At 50.7% G+C, this 20374-nt stretch overlaps 4 protein-coding genes across 4 annotated transcripts; 3 read left to right on the top strand and 1 right to left on the bottom strand.

Annotated features, from left to right (window-relative positions):
• Positions 1-3815: 3815 nt before the first annotated feature.
• Positions 3816-4593, top strand: EDB91DRAFT_447238 (uncharacterized protein). Its single transcript, XM_041327300.1, has 3 exons — positions 3816-4017; positions 4066-4375; positions 4426-4593. The coding sequence occupies exons 2-3, from the start codon at positions 4133-4135 to the stop codon at positions 4540-4542; spliced, it is 360 nt and encodes a 119-aa protein (XP_041176466.1). The 5' UTR covers positions 3816-4017; positions 4066-4132; the 3' UTR covers positions 4543-4593.
• Positions 4594-4951: 358 nt separating this feature from the next.
• On the top strand, positions 4952-7734 carry EDB91DRAFT_1137833 (uncharacterized protein; the record flags this gene model as incomplete). The annotated part of the gene is made up of 8 exons (XM_041318872.1): positions 4952-5356; positions 5408-5497; positions 5538-6073; positions 6126-6515; positions 6563-6816; positions 6867-6930; positions 6987-7006; positions 7063-7734. Coding segments are annotated over 8 exons (2431 nt in total), but the record flags the coding sequence as incomplete, so codon positions are not given.
• Positions 7735-8191: 457 nt separating this feature from the next.
• On the bottom strand, positions 8192-9390 carry EDB91DRAFT_447198 (uncharacterized protein). Its single transcript, XM_041327299.1, has one exon. The coding sequence runs from the start codon at positions 9121-9123 to the stop codon at positions 8413-8415; it is 711 nt and encodes a 236-aa protein (XP_041176464.1). The 5' UTR covers positions 9124-9390; the 3' UTR covers positions 8192-8412.
• Positions 9391-13754: 4364 nt separating this feature from the next.
• EDB91DRAFT_1082662 (uncharacterized protein) lies at positions 13755-14845 on the top strand (the record flags this gene model as incomplete). Its single annotated transcript, XM_041315515.1, is given in 5 exon segments — positions 13755-14301; positions 14347-14403; positions 14423-14500; positions 14558-14659; positions 14721-14845. The coding sequence occupies 5 exon segments, from the start codon at positions 13755-13757 to the stop codon at positions 14843-14845; spliced, it is 909 nt and encodes a 302-aa protein (XP_041176463.1).
• Between the last annotated feature and the right edge of the window lie 5529 nt (positions 14846-20374).

Below are 20374 nucleotides of genomic sequence, written 5' to 3'. Positions count from 1 at the left end.
TGGATCACGGGAAGATCAGGATCGCGAAGAGCTTGGCCAAGAAGGGAGATCAGCTCGGTGACGGTTTCGGGTTTACATTCATCAAGGGCATCGATAACAAACATCGGAGGCATACACTCGCGCAGTCTCAATTGAAGGTTCAAGAGAGGTTGGCGAAATAACGCCTTCATCTGGCCGAGAAGAGACTTGCTGGGGTCTAGAACTGCAGGATTCTCCCGGATAGCTCCATTCACGTGCGTCCTGATGCTGGGGAAATTGCTCGCAAGCTGGTAGGCAAGCGTCGCAAAGAAATGACCACTCGTGCTACGTTGTGTGTGATTGCGAGAGAAAAAGAATGTCCCCGCGAGCCGTGTTTCGATATTCGTCTCCTCCGTCACTTTCAGAGATCTCATCCTTTCAGCTACAGTGAATGCAACAGCAGATTTTCCGACGCCTGCCGTGCCATGCAGCCAAATGATTTGACTCTTCTCTCGGTTCTCTAACAATCCGTAGATGTAGTCGAGAAGGTCCACCCGGGTCCTTTCCAAACATTTTGAATGTGGCTGGCGTTCAGGAGAGTCATATTCAGCGCCCGAAACAGCGACCCGAGACAGCTTCTCCCAAGGTCCTTCAGATGATTGATGGACTGTTGATGAGGTCAGAGTGTGAAAGGGGATAAGAGAAGGAGATACTGACACTGACTCATCGACAGAGATTGATGATAAAATGTGGCGCAATCGTCGGTAAAATACTAGCTGTGTTCGACAGTGTGGTTGGAAATCTTATAGGCGACGGCTATCACGAGGGACGACGTACGATTGATTGAAGAATACAAGCCTAAACTGTAACTTGAATCTTTTGAGAGAGGGTAAGGTCGAAGAAACTATGCTTGGGCGTCGGGCTATGTCCAGTCACTGTATTCGACGGTATTGGAGTGGGCAGCGAAACGAGCAAGCTGTGGAGTGACAGAGATGGCAATGTTTGAAGGCTGCTTGAATTGAATGGATAGATGTTCGAATCAGTTGCAGGGCTAGGTAAGCTCGTTGGATGGTGGTGGAATGCAGCTGAACAACCAGGTTCCTGTGTGGCCTTGCGCTGGAGTTCGACCAATTAGATATTTGAACCACTCTAGGGCCATCCAGTTTCAGGCGACATCCATCTACCCGATAAGGTAGCAGAGTCAACAGATGATCATTACACACTGAGATCCTAGATGCCCGCCACCGGATTTGATTGACAACAGTGTTCAGGATGACTCGAATGCAACTGCTGCGGCCAGTACTAGTCAAAACTCGTTAGCGAAGCGCAGGCGACAAACACTTCAAGGTAACACTGGTTCCAAGCGCTCAAAGAAGGCTTAAGTTTTAAAATTGATTCACGCACGTACGGTACATCAAAGCTACTTCTATCACCTTACTAGACCTATCATAATAGTTATATGTAGATGCACAATGCACAATTTAATGTCACAACTTGCTTCACCATCGAGCTGTATTCTGAAGTCATTACTTACTTACAATCCACTATGTAGTGCGTGGACTTAGCGAAATTTTGCGGGTCGAGTATGGTACAGTATGGTATAGTATTCGACTCGTTTTCGGGGTCCTGGCCACTCAACTTTTGCGGGTCCGTGTTGAAAACTTTATGTTTGTTGCCCCCTTGCGTGAAAGTGAACTCAAGGACAAACCCGCAACATCGCACAACCATAAAACCAGTCGCACCTCATACGCAACAAAGTCATTAGCCTCTCGCGACTCATGCACGGAGACGCCTCCAAGCCTACTAAGCGATGATCGGCGTGATTGCTCGAGCTTTATACGCAAGGAAAGATGAACCCCCGAGCATGCTCAGCAGCAGTGTATGATTACTCTGGCAGCACTAGTCATGTACGTGATGAGCTTTCGTGGCTTTCGAGCTGGTTGAGAAAAATAATAATTTCAAAGTCCGCTTGATGTAAGGGTGAGACCGAGACATCTTCAAGTTAAGCTTAACATCAACAACACATCAACTGGTGGACTATAACTTCCTCTCGTAAAGTTATAAAGCACATACTGTCTCCAGTTATAGGTCTAACATGTGTAGCTTCTACTATAACTGGAGACACTATATTATCTCAAAGATGGAGGTACGTCCCGCCGAGTGCCGTACTCCCAAAGTTCTTAGCAAGATATTGATTGTAGCATATGACTCGGGATTGTGCAGAGATTGCTAATTTCCGTGTTGATAGGCTGGGCCTCGAGGCCTTCGAAGTTTCAAGCTCAAGCCAGATGGTTGATGCACATCAGCAAACCGGTGAGCCACCGATATTCCCATATTTTGTACGCCGAAATGGTCTTTCCTATACATGACGTTATAAAACAATATAAAGCAATATAAAGTGATGTAGAGCAATATCTGAGTCTGAACTGAGTGTGAATTGGCGTGATTACATTGCTTTAGATTGCTATATATTACTTTGTATCGTAATTTACAGGAAAGAAGCATTGGGCTTGGAAAATACTACAAAATCTACTAATATCTGAGTCTCACCGGTTTACTGATGGCCAAGGTTGAGTAGCGACTCGAGTCCATGGCAGGTATAAATTTGAAGTTCGTAGCTTGTCGTGTCAGGGTACTCATTGCTCAAGGGTACACGCCACTGCCGTGACTGTGCATCAAGTACTTGGACTTCGGGAGTCACATCCATGCAGACCGAATGTCCAAATGTTTGGGTTTAGTACCTCTTCTTCCTAACAGGACGAGAAGTTCCAGATTCTACTCGCCGAGCCCAAGTTTGTTTTGGCAATTGCCACCAACGTCGTCTGGGCATGATGTAATTTGAGCTCAAATAACGTGCTGTCAATCTAGCTCGATTGTACGGATCTTGAAGTCGATGCTGAGCGCTGATGGTGGAGATGAACGAGGGTGTCCATGCATCGCCGCAGAAAAGACAGGACTAGATTGTGTTCTTTATCCTACCCTCTCAAACTCATATTATTATCATAGCAGTGCCCCTTCTTCCACGTGTACGTCGCCAATTTGATATTTGCCACAGACATCTCTCGCGTGGTCACTGCTCAAGCGACAATCAAAAGAGGCTCAATGGAACGGATGCAGGAATTCCAGTCTTCGAAGCCAAGTTGACCAAGGATCTACGGCTCGTGGTAGACGTAATTTTCAATACACACTGAGAAGAATTTTTCTCTTACAGTACCAGATTGATTGAATCCCTGACCAGGATGGAGAGGTATGTTATTCTTCCACAAAGACGTGTAAAGGATGCTGAAACTGATTCTTGATAGTCTGAGAGACAAGGTGCGCCGTCATGCATCAAGAGTGAACATCGTCTTCTTCATCACTCACGTGAATGCCAGCCATCAAAGTGTACGGGATCTACGAACACTCAGAGCTTGGGAGAATATCATGGAATGCCTTGAGCAACCATCTAGCATGCAAGGGGGCTGAATATCGCAGACGGTTGAGAACACCTCTCACCTATTGATGCAACCTACTGAATCATTGATCTATCAGATGCATCTTCCGCACCGAGGCAGCCGACAATGTTATTCTGCCAGCCTCATTCCCGTGGGGGGAACCTGAGCCAGAGATCCCAGCAAGCCCGCTGGATCTCAGTCCCGATGACATGGAACATGTTGAGTATTTGTATCCTTTAGCTTGACCGTGAGTGATCTATGGTGTGTGTAGCTTCACTCTTTGCTTGTGTAAGAATGAATATTTTGCGATCCGACGCACGATGATTAACTATTCTCTAGTCTAGAGAAACACGTAACTTATCTGTACAGTTCTTCGATAAGCAATGACCTGATAATGTCGCATCAGGCATTTTTGCGCAGTGAGTGACCGTGTACTTAACCAACCCGATTTCTCGTTCGTGCAAAAGGTCTTATCGCAAACCGAGACGTACACCATGTCTTCATGCTCTCATATGTCCTACCGCCTTGAAATGAGTCTGATGATTTGACATTACATCAGTCCTCAAGAACAGAAAGTGGTCGAATGCACCACGTCGTGCTATGTCTTGGGCCGCAGCGGCACAGGGTAAGTACCTTGTGCTCTTGATTGGTCGCTTATTTATATCACCACCAGAAAACCGACGACAATGCTGTTCAAGATCCTTAGCATTCAGCGAGCTTAGGAATCGAGCGGAATTGACATGCCCAAGCCACGTCAGATTTTTGTCACAAAATCTAGAATGCTGGTGAGAAAAGTTGAAGAATACTTCACGAGGCTTCTTGAATCCCTGGCATTGGCAGGTTCTACCCTGCAAGAACTCAAGGCACTAAGCATTCTGGATGATCTTGTTGATCATGATGACACTCCGGAGTCGCAGATGAATATACCAATGAGATACAGCCAACTCGAAGACAAACATTTCCTATTCGTGACTTTCGATCAAGTATGTCATCGTGTGTTTCACAGATCCTCTTGAAAGCTTATTTTGTCCAGCTGGCAAAGATGATCGCAGCAGATGTATTCGACATGGACGATCCTGAGACGAGACGTAGTGCTGAGCTATTCTTCAACACTGACGATGCGGGGGTGCACAATTTGTGTGTCACCTAGGATGTATTCAACAATCAATATTGGCCACATTTTTCACAGGGTCTCACCAAGAACCTCAGTAGTGCTGCTGCCTTTGCTGTCAGATCATGCACTCACGCGTCCTACCCAGATTCGTGGTTGGTTTTCAGTGAGTTTATGGGCAAGTGCAAGTCTGTATCCAACAACGCAGTTGCTGAACCTCTTCCCAGGACGCACCTCGGCAGCTTGCTACGTTCGAGGAATAGAGGACGTCAAAGCTGCTGATACCTATCTCGAGGCTCAAGAATTTGGTCTAGCTGCACAGAAATTTCACAAGGCTGGATCTTTTGATAGGATGCTCCATGTCCTCACTGACCACAGCAAATGATACCGGAGGAGACCGCGGTAGGCTTGTGGACTGCATGCTGGCTTTATTACTCCCGCAACAGCAACAATCCATAAGTGGCTGGATCTTTATGATGATTATGTTGAATGTCAATTTCACAGAGCCCCATTGCCTCTATTCTCCTCATCTGACGAGGAACTCAAGTTCCTGGAGGAATATGACTTGGACTATACTCGCGTTTCCTTTCTCAAGTCTCGAGGCTCGAGCTACGAGGTCGCAGAGCCAGACTTATCAGAGAACCGTCTCGTGGAAGCAGCTCAAGTACTCCCCAAGGACAACAGAAACGCTGAATCAGCTGCTCCCACAGTCGTCGCCCTTCTGGAATCCCTGTGGCGCAAATACTCATTCAGGATCACCAGAACTGCCGTTGCTGATGACTCAGTACAGCATTCTATCACTCTCACCAATCAGCTGCAGATGAGAAAACTGGAGCCTGTGACTTGTGACATGGTATTTATTATGCATTACTGAGACGGAGCGAGCAAACTGATCTGTACGCAGATCTTGATGTGTCAGAGCATCTTGGGGGAAGATAATGAGTCGTTGAAGAAGCTCGCGCTTGCCTTCCAGAAACATGATCATCCATCTGCCGTTCTCCATTGCCTGGATCACTTTTTCTCTCAAGTGACAGACATTCATTCTTTCAAAAGTCCATGAAATGGCAGGCTTTCTTGAAACTTTTCATACATATGCCCGACTTCTTTATCAAATCTCGACCATGCCTGACCCATTAGGGCGCGACGATGTACTCAGACTGTTTTCCATCGTGCCACTGTCGGGCAACGAGTTTCTCATACCGCGTGGGACATTCCTCCACGACAGCGCAACGGAAACTCCTTGGAACAACCACCTGGTCTCTGTGCATCAGTCTGGATACACGACCTCTCGTAGAAACGCCACCCAATTGGTCCATCCATTCATTCGAACTGTCTTGAAGGACAAAGTTTTGGCAGTCGATGAAATGTGCTGCAACGCTCCTGTCTTTTTGCAGTGCTTACCATATATTGTCTCTGGGACCTGTCGAAGAATGCCATGCCCCCAGGAACATGTCATGATGTTGAATTTGGGCCGCATGCAATACAACGCCCATGTCGCGATCCATCTACAGCAGATGCTCATCTTACAACTCTTGTATTCTGCGCATCCTCATACGAACCAATGGAAGAGGTGCGCCCACTGAGTAGTGTATGGCCGAAGTATATGCTGATATTTTTATTAGCATGAGAGACCGGATCGACCGCCTTTACGAGGCACTGAATCCGCCCTTGTTCATTCAAGGTTCCCTCACGGACCTCGATTTGACCCTCATTCCGCATGGTTCAGCTGGCCTGAGGATGGTGAAGAACTGGACTTGCGAGTTCTTTTATAAATTGGACCCGTTCCAGAGCCCATCCCTATTTTTGACGACGTTAATGAGAATCACCAGTCTCAGTTTTGCTTTTGACAGGAATGATGCTCCCACCTACATTGCTCAGGCAAAGTGTGTCACCCGAAATATGTCCACCGAGCTTCTTCGCAAAGCAGATAATCGTTACTTGGTGCTCGACATGTTCAATTTGTACCGAGGAGTTACTGAAGGCAGTATATCTTCGGGAATTCTGTATCTACAGTGAGCTCGCGCCTTGCGTTCATGTGTATGTGCTAAGTGCTCCCTAGGCATGTCCTCGACCACCGTTTAAGCGTCAATCTGTCTGTTCTATGTGACTACATCGAGGATATCCTCTCCTCTTTCATGATAAATCATAGAATGGATCCGAACCTTCCACTTGATGGGGTTGTTCTTCCATCCAACTGGTTGTTCTTCCCCTACAAGTTTTCTGTGAACAAATGCATCTGGCCAAGGTCAGTAGCAGTGCTCTTTGATGTGATAGGGAATCTTATAGAGATGTTGCACACGGATGCTGGCACAGGTAGAGTCCCTGCACACTTCGGAAACTGTCTATTGCTCACAATTCAGTAGAATTTCTCTGGCTTGCACATACATATGTTACACCGGTACTTCGCAGTATTTTCATATTCCGGCTGTAGGTCCAGTTTACCTGACCATTCACAACGATCCACTCACCCTACACATCCACAGTTGCAGGAGTCTCTGCCTTGGTGCATCTGCTTAAGCCCTTCATAATTCAACAACTCCTTATAATTTATTGTAACAGTCGCTCACAACACAAGGAACCTCATAATCAAGCGCAAAGTAAACTTGATTGTGCTTCATCTGCACATACATCCTCCGCCTTGGCACCCTGCATACTACCGAAAGCTCGTGGACGATGTAGTCCAGCATCTTGCACTCTTGTCAGGCAGAGGAATCCCTCGCTTAGATGGCTACCTGCGAGCTGTCCTTGCGTTCGATAACTGCAATGCCGCGAGTGATCTAGTCTACTTAGTCCACAAGATGACGCCCCAACCTACTCGAATCCCTTCGGTCCGACAACTGTTGTACGACAAGGCCAGTGAAATTCCCTGTCTTCTTTCTTCCCACACAGTCGCTGCGCAGTCTACTCCGAGGGTGGAGGTAGCTACCCTCGTGCCTCGCATGCAGCATCCCGAAGATGATGTAGAGATTCACCAAGACCAGAAGGAGAACTTGGAACCGACACCCCAGGAGTCCGATGGAGAGGGGGCAGAGGAGGAAGATGTCTCAGTGGATGTTGATACCGAGGCCACTGATGACACGGAAAACATGGAGCAGGAGGTTGCATCCCTTGACGCTTTGCTAGACGAGTTCCTTCACTCCAACAGGCTATCGGAAGAGCAAGAGAGCAAGATTCAGAATGTATATCGCCATTACCTTCGACATTTCTCGAGCCCTGCATTGGATGCAGAAACCGAGGCGATATTCATGACATGCCTGAAGGAGACGCAGTCCTCTGGATGGAGTCCAGGTGATTATCGCCTCCTTTTCCTTGGTCCATTCCCTCACGTTCTGGTGTGCCTGGAACGAGGCATCACTCTTACTTATGTTGCCAAAGAGAAGGCGAAACGCCTTCTCATCAAGGAGTCTCATGAAAAGCTTGAGGAGTTGGGCAAGCAAATAAGTGAGACCACGTCTGTCATAACTTAGCCAGCGTTGTGTGACGTCTACTATTTAGCGTGTGAAGGCTCGAAGTAGGCGGCACAATAGAAGAACATTATCGACTGATAGACGGTGTTAAAGTCTGGTATTCTGGGTACGATAAACGCTGCCATCATTCTATGACAGTATCCCGTATTTAAACTATAGTAAACGAAAGGCAGGGTTAAGGGTTCGGAGAAGATAGGAACGGGACGCGGATAAGTAATGAGTGCAAGCATATGATAAAGGTAAGATAGGACGTATCGGATCCTAGCAATGAAAGATAGGTAAGAAGTAGGGACAGAATAAATGATAGTCAGGGGAATAATTGACAGTCTTAGGAATGTGAAACAGCAACCGCCACTTAACGTATATGACAGCAACCGTTACATCTCCCCCTCCAGAGAGAGGTCACTCTCTCGTCCAAAGGTGAAGCTCGTTCAGTGGATCCTCACTCCACGGTGTTCATCTCGTCCTCGACGGGCGGCTGGGCGCTGCCCAATGCCTTGGTCCCTCTGGGGGCGCCAGTGCTAAGCGTGTTCCCCTTTGGGTTCCCAAACCCCTTTCTAAACATCTTGACCTGCTGCTTCTTGAAGAAGTTCTTGCTCTTCTTGTTCATCAAGCGGCACTCCTCCATCTTGTCCCTCTGATGAGCGGCAGAGAGGGCAGTGTGCCACACCATGCGGTCAACTTGGTCCATACGCGTAGCCGACAGAGTGATGTCTTCATCCTCGTCATCCAAGAGATTGCCCATCTCAATGGACGCGCCTTCGCACTTCACAAAGCCCTGGTTGTCAATGACAGAGGCAGTAGTGGTAAGCCCCTCATGATTGTAGGCGCGAGCGAAGTACTCATAGCCCAGAGGGCAGGCAGGGCGAGCCGACGGAGCCTTGTTACAAAGGGCATAGGAGTATAGGATAAACACCTTCAGTTGGCTGCGGGTGACGAGGCGGAGTTCATCCACGTCGTCAGGGTTGGTGATGATGAAGTCTTGGTCACGCTCGGTGAAGTTAACGAGGGGGGCGGAGTGTGTGGTTCTTGGTGAGTCATTGGAGTGAATGATAGATGGGGGATTTGGAGGAATGGGACGGGGTTTTATGCGTTGGTTGACCTCAAATGCGACCGCTCCTAGAGATATCGGCTGGTTGTCATTAGGGTTCATTCCTTGTCCATCTGTCAGTTCCGAAATTTCTGATATCCCGAGTAGATCGAAATATTCTGATAGCGTGTTCAGGTGCGTTACCTGGTCATATGGTAACCAGGTAATATCGCCTGCTTGCCACTGTACCTCAAAGGATGTGCCTTCCTGGGCCCCGTGTGCGATAGGATTCTGTCGACGGCCCACTCGGTGTCAGGCTCTCTGAAGTCCGCAATCTGGGTCTCCAGCCGTCCTGGAAACAGGCGGTCGTCGTTGGGCAAGTGAATGCACAGCAGGGAGGCATGGAACACGGGATGGACCCCTCGTTGTTTCAATCAATCAGGCAAGTCCACGAGGAAGGAGTTATTACTGTAGTCCCTTAACAGCTTGTATGGCCCTACATACTTGGGCAAGAGCTTCCGTGCTAGCCCCTTGGGGAAGGATATATTCTTTGTAGATAGGTACGCCAAATCGCCCGCATTGAAAGGGCAGAGCTGGCGCTTTCGGTTGGCGTTTCGAGTCTGCTTGACCCGGGCTTCGAGCATGGAGTTGTGGGCTCATATGAGTGACTCCTTCATCTTCTGAGAGTATGCTCGTACCCCTGGATATTCGTCCTGCTGGGGGTTATTCCAGACCATGGCACGTGGCATCCGCCCGTTATTGATGAAGAATGGTGACTGGGAAGTCAATTCCAACTGGGCAAGGTTTATCGCGAATTCAATGGCGGGTAAACGGGACACCCAATCCTTCTGGTTGGTGGAGATGCAGGACCTTAGCATTTGCGTGACAGTTCGGTTGGCCCGCTCAGTTGCCCCATCGGACTCGGGGTGGTAAGCGCTAGACATGCACTGCTCGATGCCTAGCAGTCTGTTGAGGTGAGTCCAGAACGTGCTGGTAAACAGGACATCTCGGTCGCTTACAATCGACCGAGGCAAACCGTGTAGCTTATACACCTCTGAAAATACCAGCTCAGCGATGTCCCGGGCATTGTAGTTAACGCGGCTGGGCACTAGATGAACCATTGACGTAAAATGGTCGATTATGACTGTTATCGAGTCGTATTCACCGTCACGGTCCTTAGACAGCGGAAGGGGTCCCATGAAGTCGATTCCAATGGACTCCCAGGGTCTTGAGGGTATGGTGAGTGGGTGAAGCATCCCATAGGGCCTCTGGTTGGAGGGCTTGCTCCTCTTGCATGTGTTGCACGAGTTACAGAAAGCGGTGATGTCACTTACTAAACTCTTCCACCACACATGGTCCCGAAGGTACGTCAGCGTCTTTGATGCTCCCAAGTGCGCCAGGAGTGAATGTGCTTGTGAGATAATTACCTCTTGAATGGCCCGATTGCTAACCCTCACGTTTGGTATGCATAACAGAGTTTTGTTATGCAGGCGCAGTTGGATCAAGCCATCTGTTATTTCAAAGTTTCGGTATTCTCCAGGCAAGTCCAAAATCCGTTTGAAGAACGGGTCCAGGTTGTATTGGTTTCTAATACTCTTGATCAGCTCACTGTCCTCTGGGTATCCCAGATGTGCGCTGTTCTCCAGTGGTATGTCGTTGTCATGCGTGGGCTCGTGCGCATTTACAAGGGTCTGGCCCATCACCTCCCCCTCCTTTCGTTCCACCGGGCCCTTCAGAGCGAAACGGGGTGCCACATGCCTGGCGAATTCCGCCGCTGCCTCAGGGTGACCAGTCTCCGCGGGTACCACCACGTGGGCTCACCTGGCGTGGCCAGCCCCAGGCGCAACACGGGGCTGGGCGGGCTGACCCTTGCCCTCGTCCTGGGGCACTGTGCCCTCAGACGTGAGTCCCTGACCGGGCTCCTGCGCCAAAGTCAGCTCCTTCTTAGACGCCAACCTGGTACTGCATCTGGACAGGACCACCAGCACCTCGGGTCCCACCAATACGGGCATCAAAATGAGCCCTGGCAACCTGCCCCGCTGCCCTTCCATCACCGAGTCATTGTGCTCTGTGAATTCACTGGGGGCGCAGACGGTACCAGGGGTGTCAAACGAGTAGAGATGGGACAGGGCGTTGGGGAGAATGTTGTCCTCCCCAGGTAAGTACTGAATTTCGAAGTCAAACTCACCCAACTTCTCGATCCAACAAGCTTGCTGCCCTGTTAAGTCCCGCTGGTGCAGCAAGTGAACCAGGCCCTTATGGTCGGTCAACCACGTGAACTTGGCGCCCTGTAGGATGTCACAATGCCTGAGCATCCCTTCAACACCCGCAAGCATCTCCTGCTCATGCACAGTATAGTTCTGCTGTGCAGGGTTGAGCTTTGTGCTATATAGCGCCGCCACTTTGGCAGAGCGCCAGTCCTCACCCTGGGCCACCACAGCCGCAATTCCCCGCCCACTGGTGTCAGTCATGAGCCAGATGGGAGGAGCGCCAGCGCTGTAGTCCAATGGTACACGATGGTGTCCCCTACAGTTGTTGACGTAGCGTTTGACCTCCTCAAACGCCTGTTGCTGGGTGAACTCCCAATGAAAAGGTACGGTGTCCCCCGTAATTTCGGACAGTACTCCCATCGGGACTCTGACATTGTGTATGTCATCAGCTAGGAAACCTACCGCCCCTAGAAAACTCCGCAGGGCATCGTGGTTGGTCGGTGTCTTCCAATTGACGATCCGGTCGACCTTGTCAGGATCCATGCGAATGCCTTCCTCGTTGATCACACGACCCAAGATTTTCAGCCGGGTGCAGAGGAATTGTAGTTTACCCTCACTTAGGTACAGTTTCTCTCATTCGAGGATCTTAAGCACCGTCCTGACATGCTCCATATGGTCATCCAGGCTATCTGAATAGACGATGATGTCATCCAGATAGATGTCCATCCAATTCCCAATGAATTCGCTGAAGAGGTGATTCATCAGTGCCTGGTAAGTCGCAGGGGCATTGCAGTCCCGCTGTTGCAACACTGTACTCACCATGTTCCCATCAGGTGTAGTGACAGTCGTTCGGTTGACGTACTCGGGCACGACGCGAATCTGTTCATATGCGTCCTGCCTGTCGATTATTGATCGAAACTTGCGCCTTGTGACCCGGCGCAGTATCCCATCGATGTCGGGCAAAGGTGACGACAGTTTTTTAGTGTTTTTATTACGCTCACGCAGGTCCATGACAGTGTGCAGCTTATTAGTGCCGGGCTTGCGGATAAACAGCATAGGCACTGCGTTTCCCGCTGTGGGTGAGGAAAATAGACTCTGTGTGGATCAGAAGTCTAACAAGGGTGCGAGGCTTATACTCGTCTCGAGGGGATTGCTACTGGGTAGCGAGTCCTCAAATAAGTGCGAGGAAACAAAGACTAGACTCTGTCTAGCGACCCGAAGGGTTCCAGTCCTTACTAGGACTGGGAGCACAAAGATGCAGAGGGTTCCCGACGAGAGGAATTCAGCGTGCGACGAGCGAACTACGCGCAATGAGCAGAACTACAGGGAACTAACGGAACTAACGCAGAGCAAACAGGACAAACAGGGAGCAAATGGAACTAATGGGGAACAAATGGAGGGAAAAAAAACTACGAGCCTGCAGGAGGATGATTGGGCAAAGTCGGACCAGGCTTGTGTCTGGTACTTGCTCCAAGTTGTCGGATCTGATGTCGGGCATTTCGAGCAGAACTCACGGGGGCGGGAAAGATGCAATGTGATCAGGAATAGATTCAGGAAGATATTTTAAACAGTGAGTGGAGTACTGGGAAGTACTCTGTAAGTGGAAGTGGAGTCGAGTCTATCAGAAGGTAAAAAACTAAGATCCCATCTATTGCTACCTATATAGGAAGGGGTTCTGAAATGCGATATGCTACAACCGGGTGAGGCTGTGAGATAAGGAATTGGTCCCGAGTAGCGGAAGGATCCGTATAAGTACTGTAACACATGGGAAATGAGATAGGAACATGTTAGTGACATGGGGAACGTAGCTAGTACTCACCAGCGAGGATGGAAGGACATGGACAGGACAGAGGAGGATGTTCCAAAGGCTGAAGGAATATAATGCATGTGGTACGCGATTGTTCCGCTGGGTTCCGCTTGGTTCCGCTGGGTTCCGTATAGCGGACGGGTCGGGGAAGATGCGGATGGGTGGTGGAACGCGCGGGAAAATGGTGGGAAGGCATGGGAAATATGCGGGATACGGGCCTACAGTGGGGACGTTCCCCACACCTGCGGGGGACTCAGATACTGACCGTCCCTGGTCAGCACTATAGTAATTGACGGACTTAGCAGGATTTCTTCTAAAAGAGTCACATGACATGGCTGTAATGGACTGAGTGGACGGAACGCAGCTGAGGAAGCATGATGATGATGATGTCGCGCGAAGAAGTTAATGGAACAATGCAACGGAATGCGATCGAAGAAGCTCGATGGGAATGATGTTGTGCGAGAAGTTAATGGAATGAAGGGTCAGAACGCGACCAAAGAAGTTTGATGGCAATGATGTCGTGCGGGACAGAGGAACGAAGGGTTGGAATGCGGCCTAAGAAGTCTGATGGTAATGCTGTCGCGCAGGATGATGGAATGATGGGCCGGAACGCGACCGAAGAACCGGCTCCTCAATGTAATGGGGAATGAAGGATAAACATGGGCGCTCCTTGGATCATCCACTTCTTTTTGTCAACTTTTCACCCCCAATCGCCCACTAAGTCCCCTCTCACAACTATGTCTTTTAGCTTTGCTGCCTTCACTCCTCCTGCACCCCTTGACTTGGGTAAGGATCGGATCCTCGCGGAATGGAAGGAACTGGAGGATAGGGTGATTGCTGAGGCAAAGTACATTCTGGATGGTAAGGAGGAGCTGCAGGAAGAATGGAGGATGTGGTGTGAATGTTGGGCCGATATTATGGTGAGTGATCTGTCTATTCCGTTTGATACGGAACGTTACCCCTCCACTTCTAGAGAGCGCTATCCAACTGCACTGACCGGGGCTGCGCCCAGAACGTCGTCCTTACGATGTCCGGTGAGGGCAAGGGCCGCTGGGCTTGGGGCCAATGAGCAGTACGAACGATGGACTCATGAACACGGTGCCCTCGAAGCGTGCATGAAGGATCGTGAGTCCTGTGAGGTGCAGATGGGTATTGACTCCCCCCCCGCGCGCCTGCACCGGATCCGCCCCTGCACAACCCCCTTCAACGGACGGAATGGGCAGGTCTGCATCCCTCGCCCCCCGGATCAACCATATGAAGATGGAGGTAGCTATCCCATCCAAGGTACGTCTATCCCGTCGTCTCGCGTTCAGTGCTAATCCGTCTTAGTCTGCTGTTGCTCAGAAGACCGTGACTCACGATCTGCCCTGCGCGCGTTGCGTCAAGGTCAGTAAGCCGTGCGTAGGTGAGGAGAAGCGGTCCTGTAATGGGTGCAACACGGTTCATCAGAAGTGTGAGTATGCTTCGTTTGGAAAGGCGATGGGTATGTGATATGGGTTCCGATTGTGTTCCGGATGGTGCTGACTGAGTGTACGGATAGGCCTTAAGGGCAAGGTATTGGATGCACCCACCCTCTCTGCTAGTGCTAGTGGATCCCTCCGCTGGACCGTCTCATCTCCCGGGTTGGCTGTTCTGTCTGGCAGTGAGCCGAAAATCGTCGAGGCCCCTGTGAAGCGTGCTACCCCGCAACATGCACAAGGCAGCGGAACCCAAGGGTAAGGGAAAGGGTAAGGTGAAGGAAGTTGTCCCTGCCACCCCTACAGTGGAGGAGTCGTCTGATGAAGTGTCGCACTATGAGAAGGGCAAGATCGCGAAGGTGGCAGCATGAGTTGCGCATCCTGAAGGGCCAGCTCATCAGCCTCTATGAGTCTGCCTACAAGATCTCCACTGAGGTGGGTCGCTTGGAGAGGTGTCTTGGGGGTCTCCTCTAGTTAGCGGATCTGCTCCCCTCCCATATATACAATGTCTTCGAATATCCGTTGTCATATTTTGTACAATGTATGCATTTTCTCGGTGTTCCATCTGGGTTCCGCATGGGTTCCGCATGGGATCCGTCCTGGTTCCGTCCGTGTCCCTATCCAGATCCTCACTGATGCTATGGGATAATGGGACTATAAGTAACATATAAGCGGTGTATGAGTTGGGAAGGAGAAATATAACACTGTGAGCCTGTGGACTACGCGTCCGACTTGTCTTCATCGATCCGCTTCATTCCTCTATTCCTTGCCCGCCGTCTGTGGATCCGACGGGCTTTGTCTATTATCGAACGGAACACTTGGGAACTACAAACGTGCATGGTGCAGCTTCATGCAGGAGAAGTAAAACGGGTCCTTGTGGTTTATGCGTGCACATATAGTCTAATCGGATCGAATGGCGAATATATAGTGGGAATCTGTAGATATGTAATTTCTTTCTTTTAGTATGCGGGGCGGATAGAGACGGAACAAAATGGAACAAGAGACGGATCACCGGACAAAAACCCGGGGTAAAACAGAGAGTAGTACTTCTATGATATATTTTTGTTTTGACGGTATTTTCTTTTCTTGGATATAGGATGCGATCGGGTCAGGGGATATTTACTGGTATGAGGGTCGGGTGGTATGGGGATGATGATCGTTATGCGCTGGGGTCGGGCTTGGGTTCTTCTTTGTCTGGCTCGTCGGCATCTCCTTCAGCCAACTGGTCTAATGCATCGTCCTCTAGTCCGGTGATAGTAGTAACGGGGATGCGGATCGCACTGCGGGGGTGGTATGGGAGTATGCGGAATGCTGCGTAATGAAGTTGTGATACGGACCCGTCCAGTTCCGCCAACAGGTACGATCCTCCCGTCGTCCTACGAAGGACTACCATCGGTCCTAGGTACCGGGGCTTCGTCTTCCGATTCAGCTCCGACTCAATCCGTGAGTTTTGGACTAGTACTAAACTACCCAGGAGGAAGTCGTAATCCTTGATAGAGGTGCGGAACCTCACTTCGAAGTCCTTGACGGACTGGTACCTCGCTTTGAGGACTTTACCCTTAATCGTGTCAAGGTCCTCCCAACGCTTCTGGAGTTGCGTTGCGCGCCATGCTATAAGTTCTGTGGATGAAATTGAGTCTTTCCCGGGCGGGGATACGAGATAAGTTGCTTCTGCGATATCAAATGGAAAGAGGGGCTCAACCCCATGTACCATGAAGTACGGGGATAGTACGGGGATAGTCCGGTGGACTTCTGGATAGTTACCCACTCCGCCCAGAATACAGAGTGCGCGGATTGGTACCAATGCGACTCATCCCCCTCGCAACTTTTCATGATGGCCTCCTGGACATTGTAGTGCCTATGCTCCATGATCCCATTCACCTGCGAGTTATAGGGGGAGATCTGGATATGATGGATCCCATACTGCTCGCGTAACGAGTCTACTGCTGCGATGAAAGGGGTTCCATTGTCAGTAATGATTTCTGCTAGAGGACCCCACCGGCAAAGAATGTCCTCGAAGATAAACGCGGCTAGCGTCTTTGTGGTTTCAGTGCGGAGCATCCTCCATTCCAGGTAGGAAGTCAATGCACAACGTGCTTGGACTATATGTGTATACCCGCCCGCTTTGGGCATCATCATGGTATCAAGGTGGGCCTTGCGGAACAGGCCCCCGGGTATCGGAATGGAGGGCGGGATATGTAACTTGCGGGTCTGGCGGATCTGGCATTCGTGACACGTCCGGAGGTACCACTTGACATCGTCGACCAGGGTAGGCCACCAAAAGCGTAGGAGAAGGCAGGTCCGGACAGTGAAGACACCCTTGTGCCTGAGGTCGTCATGCACCTCCTTTACTATCCGGTACCTCTTCCTTTCCAGAACCACTAATTGATGCCTCCCGTGGGGTTCCCGTCACCACATTGATCCTTTGAGAACGAAGAACCGGGATGCGGATGTCACAAATGATGTATATTCTGTATCTGATAAGGCCTCGGGTCATTCCCGGGTTTTGAGGTATAGGTGGAGGGAGTCGATTTTTGCATGCTTGGCATCCGCTTTTGCTGATTGCGGAAAGGATGGTTCTTCTTGTTGGGGGCCAACGATATCTAGGAATATGAGTAATGGGGATGCACCGCTGCTCGTAACAGTGGAACGATTCATATATGGGGCCCGGATGGGCTCGTGGTCAGTGGGCGGGACGGATGATATTGTGGGTAGAGTCCTATCATTGAGGAACTCGACCCTGAAGGAATACGCGCGGTCTAGCCAATCCTCGTGGTCATCATCCTCCATGGGATCCGCTTCAGCGGGCGGCCTCCTTGAGAGACCATCTACCCCTGCGTGCTTGACTGCAGGAACATGAACGAGCTCGAAGGAGAAGAGCAGGATACCCACAATCCATCGATTGATAATCGCATTGGGCTGAAGATCCGGATTATTGATCATACCTTTGATGTACTTTGCATTGACCTCTACAGTGAGGTTTGTGACCCTGAAAATGAATACCTGGACCGCCTGCAACGCGCGGAACAGTCCGTACAACTCGAGCTTGGCTTGTGAGTAGCAGGACTCGACTTCCGTCAGTGTGATGGATCCGAAACGATTCGGGTATCTTTTCTTATCCGCCCCTACCTGAAGCAGGATGTACCCGATAGCGATATTGGAGGTATCAACGGCTAGGATGACTTCCCGCCCACACTCATAGTTGATCCGACGCAGTGCGGGGGACTCTAATATCGAGTCCTTCAGGGTCTGCATGGCGAGTTGGTGTTCCGCTCCCCACTTGAATACGGTGTCCTTCTTCGTCAGGTTGATGAGCAGGCGGGCGATCTGGGAGAAGTTACGGATGAAGATCCAAAGCACCCCACAGGTTCCTAGGAACCCGTGGACCTGGGTTGCGGTCTTGCACTCTGGCCAGTCGCGGATCTTCTGGACCTTGGACTCTTCTGGGATGTGACCCTCGAAGGTGCACATGTGTCCCACAATTATCGTGGATGGAGCTGCTAGTATGAATTTCGATGCAGAAACCGTGACCCCGACGTTCTCGAGACGTTGGAGGATCCGATTGACGACCAGGCAGTGTTCCCATATGAAGCGACGGATCCCCGGGTTCCCGGGAATGGTTTCATAGGATCCATTGTCCCGTTGGTACCGGGTCTTAACTGATTTGACGGGCATGTCGTCGATGAAGGGGGAAGTATGGTCCGGGATTTCATCCTGGAGGGTGAATGTGCTATCACCTTGGTAGACTTGGACTGCGTTGGCATGTCCTTGTGGAAGGGTAGTGAGTCGATGGGGGCCGAGGGGTGTTCCGAAGGTAGTGAGATCCTGGGACTCCTCATGGAGGGGACGCTGGTCATAACCTGAGTAAAGGTCCATCATCCCATATACTGCGTACCCAGCAAATGATTCTGCGAGATGCTCGACGAACGGAGGGATGGATGCGTCGCGGATGGTTACTGCGTTCAGGGGTTGGAGGTCGTGCACAAGCCGCAATGACTTCCCATCCTTCTTCACGACGCAGAACTAGCGGGAACGGTATGCGGCTGTGGATGGCTCATATACACCTGAATCGATTTTCTCCTTGATGATGCAGATGACTTCCGTTAGGATTGCGGGAGGAATGGGGATGTTACGTTGAACCCATGGGATATGCGGAACTGTGGGGATTTTATATGCTGGAAAATAATCTTCGTTAAGGCGCCTGCGTTCCGCAGCGCCCCAAGCAAATGCCAGTTCATGGGTGCAGACTAGCCAACGGATCAGTTTGAGTTCCTTCGGCCATAACCAATTGGCCGGATCAAGGTCTAATGCTCCCATCCGCTCTTCCGTATAGCGGACCCCCGGAACAAAATCAGGGGGGAATATGGGTAATTCAGGCATGCCTGCTAATGGATCGTCTGGGAGCCGACGCATGACCCTAAATTCTTTGGGCATCGTGGTGGGCACTGTCTGCACTTTCTTCGCAACTGGTTTATACACCAGCGCATGACGGGCGGGATCATAGGAATAAATGGAATTGAACGCATCAACGGCTGCGGGATTGAACACGGACTGGGTCGACGTGAGATATGAATACTTCTCAGAATGCGGACTTGCGGATTCATAGGAATATGCACGGACGGATGAGCTCCTTGAGAGTGACGGACGGATGGAACTGATGGGACGGACAGAACAAGAATGAAATGGAGATGGGGAAAGTGGACGCGTAACTTCGACTATCAGATTTGAATCTCCCCGTGGGTCTAGCGGCTCATCAAAAATCAAAAATCCCGCTCCCCTCCCTTGGGATGCTCGGAACAGTGCTGTCCGGAACCACAGCGTGCGCAGGGCTTAGACCATGCGCGGGTCGGAAGCTTGATCTCACAGCTCGTGTTAGGGTCAGTAAGTGTTACGTCCTGTTCCCCACTGAGGAGATCCGTAGTACAGCAACTCGTCAACTTGAAGAACGGACGACCCAACAGGACCTCGAAGTTAGCCCGCTCAACGACTTGGACTTGGAAAAACATTTCCCCTGCCCCAAAATTGAAGGACAAGTTCTCGATGACGCCTAGGGTAGCGTCCTTTGAAGTATTGACAGACTCCATGGTGGTCTGATGGTCGGAACGAAGGGGTACGCCTAGTGCCTGCCAAACGGACCAGGGCATGACAATGACTTCCGCTCCCTGGTCCAGGACACAGGTGAGGGCCCGCTTCCCATGGACGGTCGCTTTGATGCATCGCAGGGGCTCAAAGTGCTCGCCTACTACATGTCCCTGGTTGTCGCGGGTGACATAGTCCTCGAATCCCCTGACAAACTCCTCATTTTCCAGGCGACTAGTGAGCCCGTTTACAAGGACGGTCCTGTTTGTCACCCATCGCGTGGTAGTAAGATCCCGGAACTGTTTACGGAAGTCTGGCGCGATTGTGAACAACTCCCTGACAGGAACAGAGACGGAGGAATCGAGGACCCGACTGAGGACCCGAGCGTCCGCGCCCTTGTCTTCTAGTTTGAACGCGTACCTATATTGGCTCGACGACAGAACGGAGGAAGGTGTGTTAGTACATGTTGAATCAGCGGGAAATGAACTGGTAGATGCGGACGGTGGCTGCGCGACGCGGGGAGTATTGACTGGCTTTGGGGCGGGCATGCTAACTGGTAGTAATGCGGCGGGGGCGACTGCTGGTGCCTTCCCCTTGCTGGTTGATGCTTGGACCGCAGGAGATACGATCTCCTCCGTCATGGTAGGCTGTTTAGAGGCGGGCCCCGTGCGCAACCACACCATGGGTACGTCGACTCCGTCAAAGCGGAGGGTCTTGCCCTTCTTGTCGGACTTGGGGGCTGGCCTGGAAGACTGGGTTGCGGCCCATGTGAGGCTGAAAGCCTTAACAAAGTGGGCATCCTCATCATTGTCGTCTGACTC

Source organism: Suillus paluster (genome assembly GCF_016628075.1).
Source record: "Suillus paluster strain FC165 chromosome Unknown EDB91scaffold_31, whole genome shotgun sequence".
Taxonomy (NCBI): domain Eukaryota; kingdom Fungi; phylum Basidiomycota; class Agaricomycetes; order Boletales; family Suillaceae; genus Suillus; species Suillus paluster.
The sequence above is the reverse complement of the archived record's forward strand: the minus strand, read 5'-3'. Positions and strand labels throughout refer to the sequence as shown.